This window comes from Erpetoichthys calabaricus, chromosome 2, assembly GCF_900747795.2.
Source record: "Erpetoichthys calabaricus chromosome 2, fErpCal1.3, whole genome shotgun sequence".
Classification (NCBI taxonomy): Eukaryota; Metazoa; Chordata; class Cladistia; order Polypteriformes; family Polypteridae; genus Erpetoichthys; species Erpetoichthys calabaricus.
In genome coordinates, this window is record NC_041395.2 from 116,732,002 (window position 1) to 116,754,032 (window position 22,031).

The window sequence follows — 22,031 nt, forward strand, 5'->3', positions numbered from 1 at the left end:
TCTCTTCTTTACCACTGTGTGTTGGGCAGGCCAGCTCAGTGCTGTATAAGACTGGTGACTTAGTGGTAATCGTGGTGGAAAGGTGTATGGGGAAGAAGGTACAGACCATCCTTGACAATAGCAGTAATCCTCTCCACAACGTTTTGGCAGGTCAGAGAAGTAAACATAGCAGTTGTCTTCTCACTCTGCACTGTAGAACAAAATGTATTAGAAGATCATCTGTTCCTACTGCTGTGAGATTTTATAACTCTGTTGTCAAAACAAGTCATTCATGACCTGGTCACCTCTCTACCTTCCGACACTGTATCAATTGACCATTTGTGCTTTTTACTATTTATTTATTTATGTTTTGTTCTCCTTGCTTTTTTTAATAATTTGTAGCAGTTTTTACTGATGGACACCTGAACTTCCCTGCGGGAATGAGTAAAGTATCTACTGTCTATCTAATCTATTTATTAGCATGCTCCATATTTGGATGCTTCAGGGCGGTGTTTACGTACACTTATTTACAAGATTATTGTAATTTACAAAGGTAAATTGTGTAGAAATGTGTGAAAGCTGGTTTTATAAATCTGATTTTTTTTTTGGTGTAAATATTTTCACGCTTGAATCCTTGCAAAGTTGCATAAATGCTGCGGTGGGTTGGCACCCTGCCCACGATTGGTTCCCTGCCTTGTGCCCTGTGTTGGCTGGGATTGGCTCCAGCAGACCCCCGTGACCCTGTGTTCGGATTCAGCGGGTTGGAAAATGGATGGATGGAGTTGCATAAATGAAGCCCCAGGAATGTGGAGGGAGTAAGCAGCAACTGAAGAAATAGCTCATGTAATGAAGAAGAAAGACCAGGTGAGGACTCAGGCGGTCTTGAACCTAGAGAAATCAAACAAACATTGGTGTGCATAGAGTGAAAGTCCAGACGGGCGCTGAGCAGACTCCTGTCAATCATGGAGAATCCACTGCATCCACTAAACAGTGTCATCTCCAGACAGAGGAGCAGCTTCAGCGACAGACTGCTGTCAATGTCCTGCTCCACTGATAGACTGAGTAGATCATTCCTCCCCCAAACTATGCAACTCTTCATCTATCTATCTATCTATCTATCTAGATACCATGTTTGCTACTTCTATGAACAGAGGGAATCGGAGTTTAGGAAGGCTGTCTGATTTTAATAATCCAATAAATAGTCCCGCATAAAGATTATGTGTGATCTGGTAACGCTGTGAAGAATCTCTAGCTGTCATCTGAGTTCGGGTTTTCTTGATCTGTCAGCATCATGTCAGGTAGTCTACTATACGTTAAAGATTTCTGTTTTGTCCACATATTAGGAACCTTCTCAAAGACCCCTTCTCCGAATGACATGGTTCTTTCTCAAGCAATGGTTGTATGAAAAAACACACATCCCAGTAAAATGCCCTTAAAGAGCTAGTATTTTTGAAGACACTCATTATGTCATTTTCTAACATGCTGGTGTGAGTGGGCTGGAACCTATCCCAGCTAGCATAGGGTGCAAGGCCCTCACAAACTGTGAACAGGGTGTCAACCATTACAGGGTGAACACACATACTAGAACCAGTTTAATGTCAGTAATTCATCTAACCTGCACATCTTTGGAGTGTGGGAGGAAACCCACACAGACATGGGGAGAACATGCAAACTCCATGCAGACAGGAACCTTAATTGTGAGGGAGCAGTGCTACCAATGTGGAGTGCAGAATGCCACAATGATTTGAAAAAGGTCAAAAAGAAGTTGGTGTGATGATTTCTTACTTGGAGCAATCCTGTAGCAGAATGCTCCATTCAAAGAAAAATGACAAGTTCAATGAGAGTCAAAGATTAAGGGTAGTATCAAACTGGATAGGCCTTTTTGTAAGCATTGGACCATGATGGAGAAGAAGTGTACATCAATCACACATTTTTGAATGAGACTTGAGACCCCATGTAATAAGAAGCTTTAAAGACCAACTAAATTATCTGGCTGCAAATCACAAGGTGACCATTCATTTTCATGTCTTACCTGTGTATGAGTCAGACAGTTTTAGTGAAGAAAGTGGGAGGACATAGCCTAACAAACACTATTTTCTATTGTATATGTGAACTAATCATTTTAAAAACATGACAGAACTAAAACATGTCAAAAATGTTTTGCTCAATTTATATTGCAAGGAGTATTAAGTCTGTGCTGTTGTATACAGCAAAGTTCATTAAAATGAGTAAACCCATTGGTATTTCACAAATCTGTTATCATCTGCTCATGGCTTTTTATGGAGCCCATTACAGACCTAAATAAAAGGTCCTTTCTGGAACTTTCATGTGGATGGTTTTCTTGGGGCGGCACAGTGGCGCAGTGGGTAGCGCTGCTGCCTCGCAGTTGGGAGACCTGGGGACCCGGGTTTGCTTCCCGGATCCTCCCTGTGTGGAGTTTGCATGTTCTCCCCGTGTCTGCGTGGGTTTCCTCCGGGCGCTCCGGTTTCCTCCCACAGTCCAAAGACATGCAGGTTAGGTGGATTGGCGATTCTAAATTGGCCCTAGTGTGTGCTTGGTGTGTGGGTGTGTTTGTGTGTGCCCTGCGGTGGGTTGGCACCCTGCCCGGGATTGGTTCCTGCCTTGTGCCCTGTGTTGGCTGGGATTGGCTCCAGCAGACCCCCGCGACCCTGTGTTCGGATTCAGCGGGTTGGAAAATGGATGGATGGATGGATGGTTTTCTTGAGAAAACACATGGCATTACTCTGAAGATCCAGTTTAGCATTTTTATTTTTAAGAGTACAGTCCAGGGCTCGACCTGTCTTTACATTTGATCCCGCCAGGAACGACTGCACCTCCCTGCATGCCTAAAATTGGATTAAGCTATTTTACAGAATGGATTGATGAATGTTTTTAGCAATGCATCCTCTTCACTAAGTTTATTTTTTTCAAGAAAGGTAAATTTAGTTGATCTACTAATCCCCAACCATGGCATAGATTAGTCAGTTCCCTAAACGGATGGATGGATGGACTAAAAGATGTTGTGATCCAAATGAGTGAAGTTCCATATTTGTACTGCTGTACTTAAAAGCACCTGGAGGATTGGCTCACAGCAAAGTCATTCCCAGCCACTCACTGATTCAAAGAGCTGGGATCAAAGGTTAAGTTGTCTACTCTCCATGTCACACCAGATCTGAGTTCAGCATCTCCCCAATGTTAAAGTGGTTACTATGGCAGCAGTGGAAGACTCTTTATTTGGTGGGGGGAGGGGGGTGTACAGGTTACATACTTGTAAGGGAGTAGCTGGTACCAAGAAGTGAAACTTTATCTTGGTCGGACTCGAGCTGCAAGGCAAAATGACTGAAGCAGCTGTTTTCCGTGATCGTAAGTGAGCGAAAGAAAACAATACGACTTTGAAGTGGAGGGCCTTGAAGGAGATGATATCTTTTCAGCTTGGCACTGTTTTATTAACATGACCCCTGAACTGATTCAGTGGTGACTAATACACAGGTATTAATTGTGGTGTATTTATATCACAGAAACGTGCCTGCTTTTGTCGTTATGGCTGGCAGATGAAAGATTTTTTTTTTTGTAGTTGTGAAAGTTGTTTTGAAATGTAGAAGGCTAACAGTAATGAGATCAAATCTATTATGGTAAGGATGAGCGGTGGATTGAAGCAGAGTAACTTAAAACGGGTCTAGAATTGATACTCATGTTTGGGGGGGGGAAGTTGGGAGTTGCCCCCCCCAGTCTCACAGCAGTGTACCATGTCTCTGTTTAATCTGAGTCGAGCTCTCCACCTTTCTGCTGATGAGATTTCCTCTTGCTTGCCCTTTGCTCATCCATTTGCCTCCATAATTTGTTTTCTCTTCCCCTCCCTTCTTTCACCTCCCTCCCTGTCTTCTGGAAATGCAGTGACCGGAGGAAAGCCGTGTAGACATCAAGTTGTTTCTAAGTTAGTAGCTTTCACTTATATGATTTTTTTCTCTTTTGCTAGGTTCATACTGATACCACATGACTCTAACTGGCACAATACAAGCAATGATTAGTCAAAGTCAAGTCAAAGTGAACTTTTTTGTCATCTCAACCATATACAAGTATACAGATAGATGAAATTGTGAAGCTCAGGGTCCACAGTGTAACAACATGAAGTGCAAATAATAAATTAAAAATAAAATTAAAATTAAGATTTAAATTAAAAATGAAAATACAAACAAGACAAGACATTGTGCAAAGACAAGACAAAGAAGTAGCAGCAAAATTGACGTGTAGTTAGCAATATGAACATTGATGTAATGTATGGTATTTGCCATCTAGATACATAAATATAGTTAATAGATATGTAATATAATAAATAAATAATAGATATAGATAATACAGAAATTATCAGTGTATAATAATAGTTGTATAAGACGTGTAAATAATGACAGGTCAGAATGTTTCACAGCAGAAGGATATCAAGAGTGTCAAAATACTTAAAGGTCAGTAGGAGATTTTCAGTTGTTCTCTACATGCACACTCGTCTTTGCAGGAAAGTGGCTTGCATGTATAAAAGTTCTGTTTTTAGAGGTGGTTGAGGCCGTGTGGAAGATCCCAGGTGGCAGCCTGGTGTTAAGGAGTCTGACAGCTTGGGGGTAAAAACTATCCTGCATCCTGGCAGATCTGGCTTTGATGCTGCAGTATCTTCTCTTGGATTGCAGAAGTGTGAAAAGTCCATGTGAGGGGTGTAAGGGGTCCTGCACAATGATTACTTTATATAGTGCCTTTCAAAAGTAAACATCATTCTGAGCAGTTTCCTTCACTCAGAGCTAGAGAACAAATGTTTGCACAAACGTTTTACAACTGGAGCACAGGCAGGTTAAGTGACTTGCTCTGGGTCACACAGCAGGGAGCAAACCTTGTGGTTTACAGTCCAGCGCTCAGCCACTGCTGCCTGCCAGACATCTGCATACACAATTTTAAAGATCAGTCAGTACAAAAGGAGGTTTCATTTGAGGAGTTAGCATTGTTATGTCTGTAAGTATTTAGAGCCATCTGCTTGTGGAAAACATTTGTCTCACTGTGCAATAGGTATCGTTGTGGAAGAAACGCACTGTGCACATTGTGTGCGTCTTTTAAAAATCTCAAAACTTTGAAGGTTTGGTGCCCCATCAAAGCCACTTTAGCATTTTTGAGAGTTACATACAATTAAACTAGAAATGCTGTCTTCTGTATTTAGCTTTACCGAGTGATCGACACAAATATGGCACATCCACAAAGCCAGCCATCCTGCATTGCGTTAAACCCATTATTTTGTAATGAATCATATCTGCTTCATCTTGTTCGAAGGAAAATTCAGAGCTGCACCACAGAAAGAGTTGTGGTAGGAGAAATTCTTAGGAATAATGGAGCACAAAATACAAAGCAGTGGCAAACAAGACATGGTGCTCAGGCAGAAACATTTCAATCTTGCTTGTAGAACACTCTGTGAATAGACGGCCTTGGTACTTTTTACCTGCATGATAACAGCAAAGGCTGCTTGAGTCACAGTGAGGTCAATAGTAGAAAAAGTTTCCAAAGTGTTTGCGTAACTCCAATTAAAAATAGTGAATATGCAAAATTGTAGAGCACTCCATAGTGTGACCATCCATTGGGTTTTCTCAAGATCTCAACACAAACTTTTAAAGGGGAGTAGCTCTGCTTTCTCCAGTGTTGCAGCAAATATACATTTTCATTTATTTACTTAGCAGAAGCTTTTATCCAAAGCAGTTTATGAAAGTATTCAGCATAAATGAGTAAACATCAGTCAGGGGTTGCTGTTTATGTTACTGAGTTCAGAGCAGAAAAACAATTACATCCATGATTACAAAACTTAACAGCTCAGTAAGACGGAAACTCACTGAACGAGAGAGTCTTCAGACACTTCTTGAACATATTGTGGAACTCAGAATTCCGAATGGAGGTGGGCAGCATATTCCACCAGCAGGGAGCTACACATGAAAAGAGCCTGGACTGAGATCTATTACCACCAGACACTATTTGTCAGAAGACCTGAGAGGTCGAGAAGGAGCATAGGACCTCACAAGTGTCTCCATATATAGGGACTACCCTGTAGGTGAGCATCAAGGATTTGAACTTAAAGCATGCTGCTACAAGAAGCCAATGTTTTGATCTGAAAAGAAGAATGACATGTGCCCACCTCAGCTAGTTAAACACCAGACATGCTACATTTTGAATCATCTGCAGTGGCTTGGTAACACATGTCCGTAATCCTGCCAACAGAGAGCTGAGATAGTCCAGAAGTGATAGGACCAAAGCCTGGACCAGGAATTAGCTGTAGATATGGTCTGACCTTTAAAGATTGTTTATTGACCTTTGTATTATGAGCAGTGTTTTTGGTTTTTTTTTTGAGAATTTCCAAAAATGTTGGTAGCAGTGTAATTAATAAGTAAGATGAAGCCATTCCACTTTTCAAAAGGTTATGCACTGGGGTTATACATGTCGCCCAATTTCACTAAATGCATCTATCCAATCAGAAAAGATTTAAAATAATGCTACACATTGTAAATAAATATTACTGCTGCCATATTATTTTTGGAATATTTTTCTTGTCTGTCTATCTATATATCTACAGTATCTATTGTTGTAATCCAAGGGAATGACAGCTAGTAAAAAAAATAAATGTTGGGGCACCAACCCGACTATCATTGTTTACTTCCAAATAATCAAAATAAACAAGTGCACAATGGCGTCAAAATTATAACAAAAGATTACTTCCTTAAATCCTGGGCAATGTGGTTCTCTCAGTTGGTAGAGGAGCTCTGTCTTGTCGGCTGCTCAGTGATGCAGTGATGCCTCCTTCTAGATGATTGTGCTCTTATGGCACAAGGACCAGAAAGAGTGGAGTCAGTTACCATCACTGCATGCTTTTTCAGTACTGTTGGGTAACCTAGCCAACCTAGTTAGTGACAGTGCCCCTCTTGGTCCATGGTGGAAGTACATACCTGGGAGAGGCTGATCCTCTGACACACATGCATATCTATCTATCTATCTATCTATCTATCTATCTATCTATCTATCTATCTATCTATCTAGATGAATGCTTTTATCTTTTATAATTATCTATCTATCTATCTATCTATCTATCTATCTATCTATCTATCTATCTATCTATCTATCTATCTATCTATCTAGATGAATGCTTTTATCTTTTATAATTATTAGTATTATCTATCTATCTATCTATCTATCTATCTATCTATCTATCTATCTATCTATCTATCTATCTATCTAGATGAATGCTTTTTATCTTTTATAATTATTATTATTACTGTACTATTATCTATCTATCTATCTATCTAGATGAATGCTTTTATCTTTTATAATTATTATTATTACTGTACTATTATCTATCTATCTATCTATCTATCTATCTATCTATCTATCTATCTATCTATCTATCTAGATGAATGCTTTTATCTTTTATAATTATTAGTATTATCTATCTATCTATCTATCTATCTATCTATCTATCTATCTATCTATCTATCTATCTAGATGAATGCTTTTTATCTTTTATAATTATTATTATTACTGTACTATTATCTATCTATCTATCTATCTATCTATCTATCTATCTATCTATCTATCTATCTATCTATCTATCTATCTATCTATCTAGATGAATGCTTTTATCTTTTATAATTATCTATCTATCTATCTATCTATCTATCTATCTATCTATCTATCTATCTATCTAGATGAATGCTTTTATCTTTTATAATTATTATCTATCTATCTATCTATCTATCTATCTATCTATCTATCTATCTATCTATCTATCTATCATATAGTGCCTTTCATGTGATTCTGCATGTCCTTAACAAAGTTTGCAAATCTATTTCAGATTAAGCTGATACATTCACTACCTTTTTATAAGCCTTTTGTGACTTATTTATTATGTTCATATGCATTTATTAATAATATTGTATTTTATTTGTTTCAGTGCCCCGGGTTTGAATCCTAACCTGGTTAATGTCCATGTGTATGTTTTCCATATGCTGTAGATTAGATTTCCTTTCCGGGTGCTATATATTAGCCATGGGTGTTGTTTTTTTGTGACCTTAAACTGGCTCCATGTGGGTACATCCAGGCGTGTGCCCAGGTTTGCCCTGATGTTCCCCCTAGGCCTGCTTTGCAGCTGATGTTACCGGAATGGTCTACAGCTTTTAAAAATCCCATAATGGACAATGAATCCAGAAGAAGGGTGGATGAGCAAATTTATGTGTTCTTTATTTCTGGTATAGTAACTAGACTTTCCAGATTGATTGAATAGTTAGGCTTTAACTACAAATATGACCAAAAAGTAAAAAAGTGAATCAGATGAGAATATCTCATTACTGAAGCTCAGACACCAATGCACTATGCCTGCATGAGAGCTAAAGAACAAGCAACAGTTCTGTCCCAGGATCAGATGTATAATTTAAAAAGCGTTATTGATACAGAGCTCTTCACAGTTATGTTGGAATTTCATATTTGCTGACTCAACAGTGTATCTCAGCACAGACATGGCATTATGTATTTGTTCTTAGTGCATTTTAAGAGTGAGGTCTGTTCTCGATTTGTTTTCACTTTCAACAGTTTTAATATTAAATGTGTTGAGGCTGCATGGTGCAATGGTTCAGCATACAGCTTGTTGACTGAGTTACTAAAATATCTGTTCAAATGTACTCAGTAATGCTACAGTAGTCATTCTAGTTATCAACAATGTGACTTTTTTCCCTTTCACTTAATATATAACAGTCATGTTTTCCTGTCTGCAGGTCAGACACTTGGTTGAAGAAAAGCATTTTTGTTAAAATTGAATCAAAGATAATGATGAATGACGGCGTTCAGCCATGTGGTTTAGTTGCAGGGTCTGATTTTCAAACCAGTACTAGAGAGGCAGTGCGGCAAACTGACTGATGAATAGGTCTCTCAGTTCACCCGACGTGAAATTTGGAACCTCAAGTATGGAGCACCTCTGGGTTACCCCTTTTCACAGTGGCAGCCACACATGGGAACGTTCAGGTTTCTATCTGATTTTGTATTACGTTCTGCAACTGGCTTGGTTTTGATTAAATGTTGTTGGTTTCCTCTACACCATCATAGCTATTAGATTTTCTTTTTTTCCATAGGTTAAAAGTCAGAAACTACCGAAACACTCAGCATATTATTCTTGAACATAGTGTTTCTAAAATATATAATGTTGCTATGTTTTAAACAAGGTAACATATAAACTTCAAATAAAGCCTTTAATTGAATGAATGTCTTTAGAGATGAAGCATTTTAAAATGTGTTTTACACCTAAATGTGCTCACTTTGTTTAAAAAAAACACTCTGAAAATCAAAAGCTGCATTTCTCATCATACTTAGATGTACTGTCTTTAGGATGTGTTTAGTAAATGCTTATATCTACCCAGTGTGTTCATAGAAATCACAAAATATCTTGTCCCATTACCAGTCCCACAAAATGGCACAGTGCTTAGTGTTTCTCCCTTGCACTACCTGGGTTCATGTTTTTTAGAGATCACAGTATGTGTGGAGTTTGCATATATTGGGTTTCCTTCGACATTCCAAACATGTGCCTTTTAGATTAGTTGCTCATTTTGAACTGGCCTGGTAAGGGTGTACCAGCATCCCATCCAGGATCTGTTACCTGCCCTATGCTTTAGTGCTGTCAGGGTAGGCTCCATCCTCCCATGACCATATAAAAAAATTACATTCATCAGAAAATGGATAAAGAGACAGAGCAATCTAATATTTGGGTTCAAATAAATGAAAACTTAGGTGTGATCTTATTATATTCTGTGGGTTTCAGATTTAACTTTCTTCTACTCCATCCATCCTTTTTCACAAATCTGCTTATTCCACACAGGATTGAAAACTCAGGAGATCTGGGTGGAAGGCAGAAATGCACTCTAGATGATCGGGCACGCGAACATACACTCCACCAATTTAGAGTCATCTGTTAAAGTACCACACATCTTTGGAGGTGTACAATAATACCCCACGAAAAAAAAATGTGAGGGAGCAATGCAAGCCACTGCTGATCATGTCCTTTTTCAAAGTATTCAGTTACCACCATTTCTGTCAACTGACTCTTCTTGCTACCTTGTTACTTGGTATTCTTTAAATATGACTTCCTTTATTTCTTCTAACAGTTTCACTTTTTAACTTTGTATTTGTAAAGTCATGCATTTAGGCTGTAGTTGTTGGAGAACTCTTTACAGTTTTTAATCAAAAATACAGCATATAAAGCATATAGTCAGCATAGAGTGTAAAACCTCTAAAACGAGTTAATTTTTCTTTCACATTTATCAAAAAGAATTTAAATCATTTACCAATATAATAAGCAATATTTATGATTTTATTTTCTCCAATTACATAAATATCTTGTCTTAAATTTTTTAAAAAATCCACTTACCAACATACCCCTCATATCACTTTTAAATTGTATACCTTAATGTGAAATAGAAAGAATATTCAATACTTAACCAGATATAACCAGGATTAAAAAAAACAGAGGTTAAATACCACAGTTTCTTTGGTAAATCAGATGTGAAAGATTTTGTATTGTATTTTTTTTTTATTTTCCTGGGTCCCTGAATTGGATTAGTCTCTTAATGTATTATATTATCTTCCTATTTATTTTCCGAACCCACACAATTGAGTCTCAGGGTCATGGGGTTTATAGCCACTCCCAGCAGCACCAGGTGCAAGGCAAGAATCAGAACTGGATATATTCTAACATAACACAACGTAACATGAAGTTGTTAAACAAGCTTAATTCAATTTGGGGTCATGGGATTCAGAGCCTGTCCCAGCAGCCACAGGCACAAGTCATGAGCTAATCATGGACAGGTAGGTAGTCCATCCCAGTTATTATATTAATCAGCTCCTTCATTTTAAAACTCCACTTATTACATATTGTATACAGTGAAGAGGACACAGATTACTAAAAATGATCCTATTCTTAAATATCACACATGTTGGCAAGAGCAAGGAAAGAATAAAAAAACTGCTATTGACACCTATCTGACACCATATGAGTGGCTCTCCTGTATTCATGATATTCACATCTGATGTGAACATGCAAATGTAAAGAAAGCCTCTTTTTATTTCTGGCTATTTCTGTGCACATATGTTTTATTATTTTAGAATTATACAAAACTTTGTGTTATTTGATTCATTAAGATGAGTAGATGTTGATTGTTACTGACTCTTGAGCATACTCAGCACTAGTACCAATGAGCCAAACAAATAAATGATTTACTGAATTCATGAATTGGTATCAAAGGTCACTACAGTGATGCACACTTCTGCCAGTTCATTCCCTTGGAATTCCTTTTAAAATCGGCATTTGCCTCATTTTACACAGCTGCTTGCAATGAAACCCAGCAGTCACTGTAACCCTTCTGAGCCATCGGCACATACGGTACTGAATGCGCAAATCATTCAGAAGTAAATGAATACAGAAAATTCATGATCTCCTTAACTGGGAAATGAGGCATATTGTCATAATGTACTGCCAAATAGTGCTCTAAACCCTCCAACCATAAAATAGGCTAGGTAGGTTCAGAAAATAGGCAATTTGATTAAATCACCTATAAAATGTATACATTTTCAAATAGTTCAGAAAGTACTAGTCACAATCTTAAAATGTAAAAAACAAGACTAGCAAATGTCAAATAATACTGCCCCGCAAAGATCATGAATGTAGGAAGATAAGCATAGTGTTCTACAGCCAACTATCTTAAAGAAATAAAAACACAATGTTTTGTCTCTGTCAGTTAAAGGATTTTTTTAACTTTTAAGTCTTTTATTATAAATAGTAAATATTACTGCATTTGTACACAATACATTTACATCACAATCATTCTGTGCAGTCATATAACAAAGAGAATGAATTGGTAAAACTCTACAAAATCAATTTTCCTTCACCATTAAGACAAAATGTACATTTCTACAGTAGAGTGCTACTTCTACAGACATTATCTAAGTTGGCTAAACAAGGACAAGCAAGCTCAGCACTACCATCCTTCGAGAATATGCTGGAATAAATAATAACACAGTCCTGAAACCACTGTCATGTTTAATAGTATAAAAAGTACTGTTGGGACATTTTGCTGCCAAATAGGAATTGCTTGTGGTTCTGCCGCTGTGGGCTTGATTAAAACTAAAGTTCCACAGAGCTGAGACACACCATTGTCACCTCACATGGCCAAATCCTTGACTCAAGTAAATGTTTAAGCAAACACAATCCATGTAGTGAGTATCTTTACACAGGTTTGGTTGTTATAAAGTAACAACCTTAGTCCACAAGAGATCTTGATTTTGCCTTTAATCGTGAGGTACGTAATATTGCACATAGGCAGCTTCCAGGAAACAACCAACACTGCTGCTTGATCCCAATACATTTTGAAGTATCCATAACTGGTCCCAATTATTGCAATAACGGGTATTTCCTTGATTTCCATGAATTTAAGCTCTACAGGATAAGCAGACATTTTTTGCAATTTGGTGAGGCAGAGACTTCCAAGATCAACTGCCATTGGTCTCTGAAATGATAAGGAATGCAACATATTGGTCTTTTATTGAGAAAACCAGTTCAGACATAATGCAAATAGTGTTTGCAGCCAAGTATAATAAAATATAAGGAGCTGCTGCTTTGTTCTGGTGGTCTACTGGCATTACTCTATGAACGGCTGCTTTTTTTGTAATAGCAAAATTTTCATTCATTTCTTCTCTTTTAATCAACCCCATATTTGTCTCTTAAATATTAAAGTCTGTTCCTAATTGTCATCAAACCCACCATGACAATTCGATTCAAATGTGTCTGTATCTTTTTTTCTATTTTTTAGATCCATTGTGGGGAATCAGAGGTTACTTAGATGCAGGGATATTTGGTCTTTGATTTCCAAAGAGAGGTGAGGCTACCAATCGGGAGAAGCAAAATGTCTTTTTGAGGACGTCAGCCTGAGACAACTGAGGGTGAACTTGTTGGGACACTTCATTTCATGCAATATCAGGCTTCAAATAATGAAAGGCACCTGTGGGGGGAAAAAAAAAAAATCTTAAAAAGTAAGGCTTTGACAGCTTCCCAGCAAGGGGTCATGTCGTTCATCTTACATTTACAATATTGTCGTATCTAATAGTGGCAAATCAAAGATTTAAAGCTAATGTTTACAATATTAGGACAAGTTTGACAAAACCATTCTGATCTGGGATTACAATCAATACTGATTCTCGAGTTGACCTTCAGTTAAAACACGTGTTTTCAATAGGGACATGCCAGAGGCTATTTCATTTCTGACAAACGTTCATTCCTACAGCAATGGCAAGTGAATATCAAGTCTCAACAATTAATAAAACCAAGATGTTGTTGACAGTGCATTAGACAATGATTATGTATCCTGGACTTTTGAGTGCTCCCTGGAATGAACAAGCTTTTTTCCATCAAGGAATATAGTATATCCATTACGTTCTGAACTTTAGGGGCCAGTGATTGTGCTGGTACCCATGTAACCCACTCATAGGTACTATTAAGGAACAACAGCCGCCTAAGCATTCAAAATCTAAGGAAACTCATTGCAATGCAATGCTCAATGAAAGTTTAAAAGTCACTTAAAATAAATTTAAACCAGCCGTGGATATCTTAGCAGATGTGCTACTGAAATGCAGATTTAATCCTATAAGCAGGGATGAAATGATGTCACTGTACAATTACTGTTAACTTACTTTGACCGTATTGTCCATACTGGTAACTTGCCACTGGGTCCATGCTATAGCCTGAGGTGCTGTAAGTTGGTGGACAGTAGGACTGGGAACTGGGCAAGCTGTCTAGTGATTTCATGTGATCCAGTCTCTGACTGCAGCTGGCAGATACAGCAGTGCTGGGTTCAAGTCCTCCAGTTAGAGGAGAAATGGCATAGTCACTATGAGGTTGGTGAGGCACACCTCCTGGGTTCAGCAGGCCCATTACCTACAGAAGGAGAAAGAAGAAGAGAAGTACGAAATGGTTTTATAGATGTTTTACAAGTGAGTATTGTAGACATTCTTATTGTTAAATCAAACATAGTCATATAGTCCTTAAATAGTGGCTAAGGAATAATAAAGCAAAATAGATCTTACGATGTAATTCAATGAATTCAAAATTCAATAGCTATAGACTAAAAAGTGCCATCTCATTCATATATTCACACAATCACATACCAGAATAAAGAACTTAACCTTTTTGGTCTGTAACAGATGATCCTACATGATATTCCTAGCCCACTATCCTCTAAAAAGTTCTAAAAAAGATTATCATCAAAAGTCTTCCAGATAAATGGTGAACTGCATATTCAAGGAGTCCAGTAAAAATGTAGGTGAAGTATGCTCAATGTAAAAATCAGGAAGCACTTCTTCACGCAGAATTTCAGGCATATCCACAATTAATGACATTTCCATAACCATGAAGGCCTTGTCTGTTTTCTTTTGTTTATAAAATTTCCAACTTGTTAACTGTACTATTTACAGTTAAATTTAGCTCAGACCTATAATGTTCTTCACAGAAAGGAGTTTCAGAGTATACTGTATGCACACATTAACAAATATAATACAGCTACAGAAAACCATACATGTACTGTATATCCATAAGCACGCATATCAAGTTCAATAAACATAAAGATCTATATAATATCATGTAACAAATCCAGTAGAAATATACAGAATTTGTTGTTGCTATCATTTGTAATTTTGGGGAAAGAAAATACAATACACTTTATTTTGTTTTTATTATATACAGTATGTCAAATGGTTCCATGCATAGCTGTTCCTCAACCTGAGTAATTATTTATTCCACCTTGTACTTAAAAATAATATATTAGAAAATACAGAGCAAATGATAAGCATATTTAAGTGTTGTACAGGTTGAAAGTGAACAGTTGTGTCCCAGAAAGGTTGCCATGTTTGGTAAAGCTGACTCCAGCAAACAGTATTTTTTTCCAGTTTTTTAAATACGTAATTGCAAAGTAGAAGCAAATGAAAGATTCATCCAGTTTTACAAAACAAGTTGCTAATCTAATGCTATAATAATTGTTTCTATGTAAAACTGAACATGTGGCATAACTTAAAAGATGACTACAGGTTGGTGGGAATCTGTTGAAACATCAAAAGCATTTGACAGCAAAGCAAAAATATGTCTGATAGAGGCAAAGTAAAAACTTGGAACTAAAGTAGACTAAAGCCATATTGCATCTCTCCCAGTTTGGATTTCATCTTATAAATATCCTAGCAGCATTACAGCATGAAATGGAAAAAGTACTACCATTTAAAATTATGTTAATCTCCGCCTTGTACCAATTACATTTTTTGGAGAGTGGCTTTCAGCTCTCTGTCTGAGAACATTATTGCAAGACCATTCTTCCAAATGCTGCTTTCTTCATGTAAGGGGTACTGTCTTGTTATGTCTGACCTAGTTTTATTAAGGTTATATCTGTGATTTGCAGCATTATTCATCATAATATATCATTAATACACAGAAGACAAATATCAGGATTTTTTTGTTCCTTCTTGCCTTGTGAATCACTCATATGTAAAAAATTGCAGAATGCCTTATATACTGTATCTACCTCATGGCAATGCACTTATATATAGTCCCAAGAATATATTAAACATATATTATTAAAACAATATTTTGCATAACAACACACTCAAACCTGTCTAATCCCGTTCAGGTTCTTTGAATTAGGCAGAAGCAAAAATTCTGCACTTCCAAAAATATTTAAAATAATTAATTTTCTAATGACAAATGTTGTTTCACTGCCCTACTACAAAAACAAGAACTGATCACACAAGGACGCTGAATCATATGTACTGAAACTGAGTATTCCTTGTCTCAATGTACAGAATGCAGAGACACTTGAAATTCATTTCCACTATTTAAAAAATAAGTTGGATGGATTTCGTAAAATGGACGGATGGATGGATGGATTTCGTAAAGGATTTTTATGGTTAGGTGTAACAGATTGAGATCATTGCATATAAGAGTATTTCACCTTTAACATAAGTTAAAAAATCGGGAGTGATCTCCCATAGACTTTCTCGTGTACTCAGATATGGGGATGGATATTTGAGGAGTATACCACAAGACAATAATTATATTTTTATATTATGTACATTAAATAATCATCAACAACAAATCAAATCAAATTAATAATATATTGAACAATTATTATAAAAGTAATGTTGAATAAAAGTTAAAGTACCAATTCCAGTTAACAGAAATGCCCAAAGGTTGATAGAAATCTACGTTTTGTACCTAATACTTGTATGCAAAATTTGGTTGACCTAAGTGAAAGCATACTCAGGTTATCATGTTTACATTCAAACACACACACACACACACAGACACACACACATAATTCCAAAAATGTTTTTTATCGGGCTCAGGGACATCTAAAATGTTGAGATTCATCAACATCTCAAAATGGAATTTTCGAAGGATTCCAATACTTTCCCTATACTTTGTTTACGAGAAAGTAAAAAGAGTGAATGAATCGAATACATCAGAGAATCAAGTCTGAATAGTATATTACAAAATATAAAAAAGCAATCAAGCAAGTATAAAGACATTATAGTTTCATGGGGCCCTTAACAGTATTCACTCTCAATAAAAAGACAAAGACGAGGTGGTGCAGTAGGTAGCATTACTACCACACAGCACATAGCGGCCAATTTGACTTCCAGTTAGGGTGCCTATTGTATGGAGTTTAAATTTTCTTCCACTCTCCATGTGTGTTTCCTTTGGATTATGAGTTTATGAGATGATGTTATACAGTTAGGATAGCTGCACTCAATTTGCACTCAGTTTGATTATATGAGAAAGACCTTCAATGTACATTCAGTGTATGTTCAGGATAGTTCTTGCCCTGTCTCCCTAGGATCTGGCTCTGAAAACCTGTGCTAAGCCAGGCAGCTTTCTCGAACAAACAGATGAATAATTAGGTGGATACTTGAATGAAGGTAATGTTTATTGTGTGTCAAGAACAAGCAATCAGTCCTGTTTAGAAAATATACTGCAAAAGATGCCAAAGCCCTTAGCTATTGGAAAACCTGAATGCTGACAAAGGTCAGAATTAATGAGGATACCAAAAGACAAAAATAGTACAAAATTGTCAGTAGTTCTCTTCATAAAGTTTCACATTCAATCATAAAAAATTATAATAATGAAGAATTTATTATCAATATGCAAGCAAATGGAAGGTATGAATGAGTCAAGAAAACAAATAAGATAAGTTGTTCATGTGATGATCATTGGATTGGAATTAGTCTAGAAAGGTAATTTATAAAGCTAGAGGATCTGTAGTAAAGTTATGATACGGCTGAGTAATGATGTGTTTGTTTGAATTCATGTTACTATTAGCATTCAAACAACTAAATACATCTTAACTGACTGTGTGAAACCTGACGGGCAAGTTACACGCTGGTTGCTTAAAGTTTAATCACATTAAAGAAAATCCCAATGAAAATCACAGTAAATTGGGAAATAATAGACAGATTTTTTATGATGGATGTCTACTGATAATGCATATTTTAAAATCAACCTGCACTTGATTAGTACAAAGATAATTAAATTTGGGTAATTTTTCTTCGGAACTTGGAACAGGAAAGTAGCCTGCAGGCACATAGCATACTGAAAACAAATGCAAGTTGACTCTGTTTTTCAAAAATACAAGTCAGAAAAAAAAAACGGGAAATTAATATTCAAGTAAAAAGATGTGCAGATAGATAGATAGATAGATAGATAGATAGATAGATAGATAGATAGATAGATAGATAGATAGATAGATAGATAGATAGATAGATAGATAGATAGATAGATAGATAGATAGATAGATAGATAGATAGATAGGGAGAGACTAATAATGGATAGATAATGTATATGCAGTCTGTAAGTAATGTTTCCTAAAAAAATCAAATTATTTTAGAAAAGAAAAGTTGAAGTAGAAAATTCTAAAACATAAAAATCCCCAAGCAAACCCTAACCTTTTAATACTTAATGAAAAGCAGGTGCAAAGAACTTGCAACTCTCTTGCTTTTTACTTATAAGTGCCATATTATTCTATGTTTCTACTCACACATGGCTTTACTTAAATAATTTCCCAACCTAAGGACACAGTGGCTTATGTTGATTTAAGAAGGAGCTGAACTTTGGTGGTGCACTAACATTTTCATACCAATAATCTGAGATTTCCATAGTGTTAGGTTTATTTTTATACATGCCAAACCATCCCTTCGCCATCATCATCACCATTGGCCCTCCAGGATTTACTGTCACCTTGGCATACCTTTTATATTAATTTTAAAAATACTGCTATTTCCTGAAACTTGTACTGAGAATAGCAGGTTTGTAAAATGGATGGAAGAAAATAATCAGTATATAAAACCTAGGACTGGAGTAAAATTGGGCATTACAAATGTGAATGTATAATTTGTCATCTCTTCTCAAAAATATTTTAAATGTCCTAATTGAGATTCACAGATACTGCACTTCATTTAGTCAGTCATAAAACAGGTTTAAATTTAAATTTATATATTAATTTTAAATCATTTTTTCCACTAGAATTTATGAATAAGACTTTTTTTCTGGTTTAATTAACATTTGCACTACTACTAAAGCAAGTGTGACCACTATATCACTGCAAAAAATGAAATCTAAGCAAGTGAAAACTATTGATATCATGACATTAAATCTCCTTTTCCTTATTTTAGGAATTATTGACTTATCAAAAGAAATAGTATTTATGATTATTTAGCTAACTTTAAAAAATCTTTTAAAGTAAGTTTTGCTTACCCCATTGGCAGATTTTTTTGCCTAGTTTTTCCATATACTTTTTTTGCAGTATACACATAGAAATTGTCCAAAACAGGCCTGAATTAAAATGTTTCTTTCTAGTCACTATATTATTCAATATTTTCCACTCTCATTATATGCAGACAGTGCAAATGATTTGTGAACATTTAAAATTACCAAAGATTAAAGACCAATAGACAAAACTTATTCATCTGCCAAATTTTTGACCTGCTTTTTCCTGGCCTGGATCATGAGGAGTTGAAGTCTATCCCAGCAGCACCTGGCATAGGGCAGGAACCAATCACCAGTCTGTCACAAAGCACTTTCACTTATCAAAGGGCTTTGGAGTCGTCAATTAACCACCAGAGTTCTTGATAGAACAGATGAACACATGGAGTATGTGCAAGATCCAAAGAGAAGAAACAACAGACAGGAATTCAACTAAAGTACAAGTGCAGGTAGGCAGCATTGTAATTCTCTGATTCACTGAATTATGAAGATAGATTAATAAAAAAAAATGAACAGCCTGTGTTTATATACTCTGCTAGTGGAGGTATAGAAATTTATACTTACTCAACCCTGAACTAGATTAACTGGTTCTAACAATATTAGGTTTTTTCCTACAATAATATTATATATAATACATTACCATAGTCAGCAGTATAGGAAGAATATCACACATTTGTTAGTACAGTAGTTTTAATAGTACTTAAATTTGGACATAAAAACTATTGAAAAATGCTTCATATTGTGCCCAGGATACAATCCAGCTCTCTAACTGCTCTGAAGTGGAATCAGTATGCGCAAAGAATTACAAGGATGGATAAATTGAATTATAATAAAAGTGTATGTCCAACGTAAAATAAATGTTTGTGTTCATTTCTAGATTACACAGTCCTGTGGGTAATTAGTTTACTGAAAGGTTAATCTTACATATTAGGGAAATGGGTGAACTCAGCTCTGTTATCCATTCAAATGTTTGTTAACCCTTTATCTTTGTATCAAGCATTGTTTTGAGTTCATTTGTAAATGTTACTAACCTGCAAGCAATAGTAAACTATTTTCTTAATGTTTCGCAAATACAGATATTCAGTCGTATAGATGTTTTCCCATTCAGGCACAACACAGAGGCCAACTCATGACCAACTGGAGTGAGGCAAGAACTATCCCTGAATGTTGTACAAGTTCATCACCTATATGTGTACAGTACATATATAGACAAGAACACAGATAAACTGCATTTACATGGGTGTGTTTCCATCTATCACAAGTGCATAATGCAAACATCAATTTTAAGTACAATAACCATATGTTTTTAAAGAATGAACTGCAGCAATGTTGAACTTGCTAACTAGCAATGTTGCCGAAAGCAGATTTATGGGTATTTTGTATCTCAGATCATAATTCTGTTCATACTGTATAGTAGTTAGAAACTGATACGCTCCGATGGACTGAATGGTGTGTACTAATGTGAAGTTTTTAACTAGAGCTTGGTAGGTTAAGTGAACAAGTCATTGAAGCTCAACAGTGCTTGCTATTTTTATATACATATTATGCATGTAAAGTTTACATATATACATTCATATATGTGTACAAAGAGATGTATCAATAAAATTCACATGCATGTTCAGCTGCAGACCACAACATTGGAGATTTGTTTTTCATACTATGTGCATACATCTGATGATGTTTTACATTTTTTGCAGTTTGATGGTTTATTAAATTCCTTTTCAAAGTTATCAAACATCAAGACTGTTGGTTCACTTATTGTACATGGTTATGATTATAATGATATGCAGTAGTTATAATTCTCATTGACAATAATTTCAGAAATGGAAATACAGTAACTGCATAGGACATTATACACATTCTCAAACCTGCTGAATCCATTTCAGTGTTGCACAATTATATATAAAACACAATAGTCAGTCAGTCAGTCATTTTCCAAACCGCTTTGTCCTGAACAGGGTCGCAGGGGTGCTGGAGCCTATCCCAGCTAACATAGGGCACAAGCAGGGACAAACCCTGGACAGGGTGCCAGTCCATCACAGTAAAACAATATTTTCACAAAATTTTAATAGCTTCACCCTTAGATTTTAATAAAGTCTAAGGTTTAAAATTCATCAAAGAACATTAAAAATGTATTCACTTAGATTAATTGTAACCCATAAAACATAAACATTTACCAATCTGTTGCACAGGGCAGTGATAAAACTGTCAGAGGAGGATTTCTTAGTCAAATGTGTAGTTTCACTGACAGCTGCTATAGCATATAATGGACTCCCAACAAGCCTCACCTCAGTTACTGTGGATAATTTACAGAAGCTTTGTCAGTTGAAACTTGACAAATGTGTATGAAGAAGGCAAAGCTATGTTCCACATAAATGTGAGACAGATGGAGGTCACTGATCTCATTCATCAGGAAGTGAAAGTCTCGGAAAAGGTTGTTAAGTAATATAGTGTCTGCTAAAAGGCAATCATATATTGGTTAAATATCCTTTAGCAGTACTTAAAATTTTCAAATGGCTAAAAAAATGTGAATACTATTTTGTTAAAATGTTTGTTATCACAATCTTATTTTTTACAGTGCTTGTTAAAGCAGCTCCTGATTTGTTTTGCTTCATAACATTTGACTATACTTTATAGAAAACCTTCAAAAACCTGCACAACACAATATGAAAGCTTAATATATGTATATTATACATATTGTATTCTGAAGGACAGTATAATTTCTTTTTTTCATCAAAACTATCTTTATACACATATATGTGAACAACACACAGTTGAGGGAATGATTTAATCTTAAAAAATGAAGAACATGAGCATATACTACTTACAACTCCCTAAGCATGAGACGGGATAAGAGTGCCAACAACATGCTCTAAAGCATGTATAAGAGAGACAAAGAGAAAATGAAGTAAAATATGGACACTGGACTAGTTATTTTAAATTAAAACATACTCTACATATATATATGAATTAAAAAAAAAACCATCTATACAGTATATAGACTCTGCTTTTAAAAAATACAGGGTATCACCCTGCTTGGTTCAGTAGAGTTAATAACTTCCTAAATTAAAATCTCCAAAAATGTTATCTATTTTTGAACTGAAAATAAAGGGGCAAAAAATAAATTAAAAATGAGATATGCTTTCTTTACTGTATATGTTTAGACTACTTACAGTGAAACAGATTAACGAAATAAAAAGGGGCCTAC

At 35.8% G+C, this 22,031-nt stretch overlaps 1 protein-coding gene across 3 annotated transcripts in view; it reads right to left on the reverse strand.

The window, feature by feature from the left end:
* Positions 1–11,753: 11,753 nt before the first annotated feature.
* Positions 11,754–22,031, reverse strand: part of pax3b (paired box 3b) — a 44,928-nt gene continuing 34,650 nt past the window's right edge. For all 3 annotated transcript variants that reach the window (XM_051923782.1, XM_028794403.2, XM_028794402.2), the window contains exons 8-9: positions 13,717–13,960; positions 11,754–13,028 (exon numbers count right to left, since the gene is read on the reverse strand). In XM_051923782.1, coding sequence (XP_051779742.1) covers positions 12,994–13,028; positions 13,717–13,960 — 279 coding nt within the window. In that variant the 3' untranslated portion in view covers positions 11,754–12,993. The remainder of the gene's footprint in view (positions 13,029–13,716; positions 13,961–22,031) is intronic.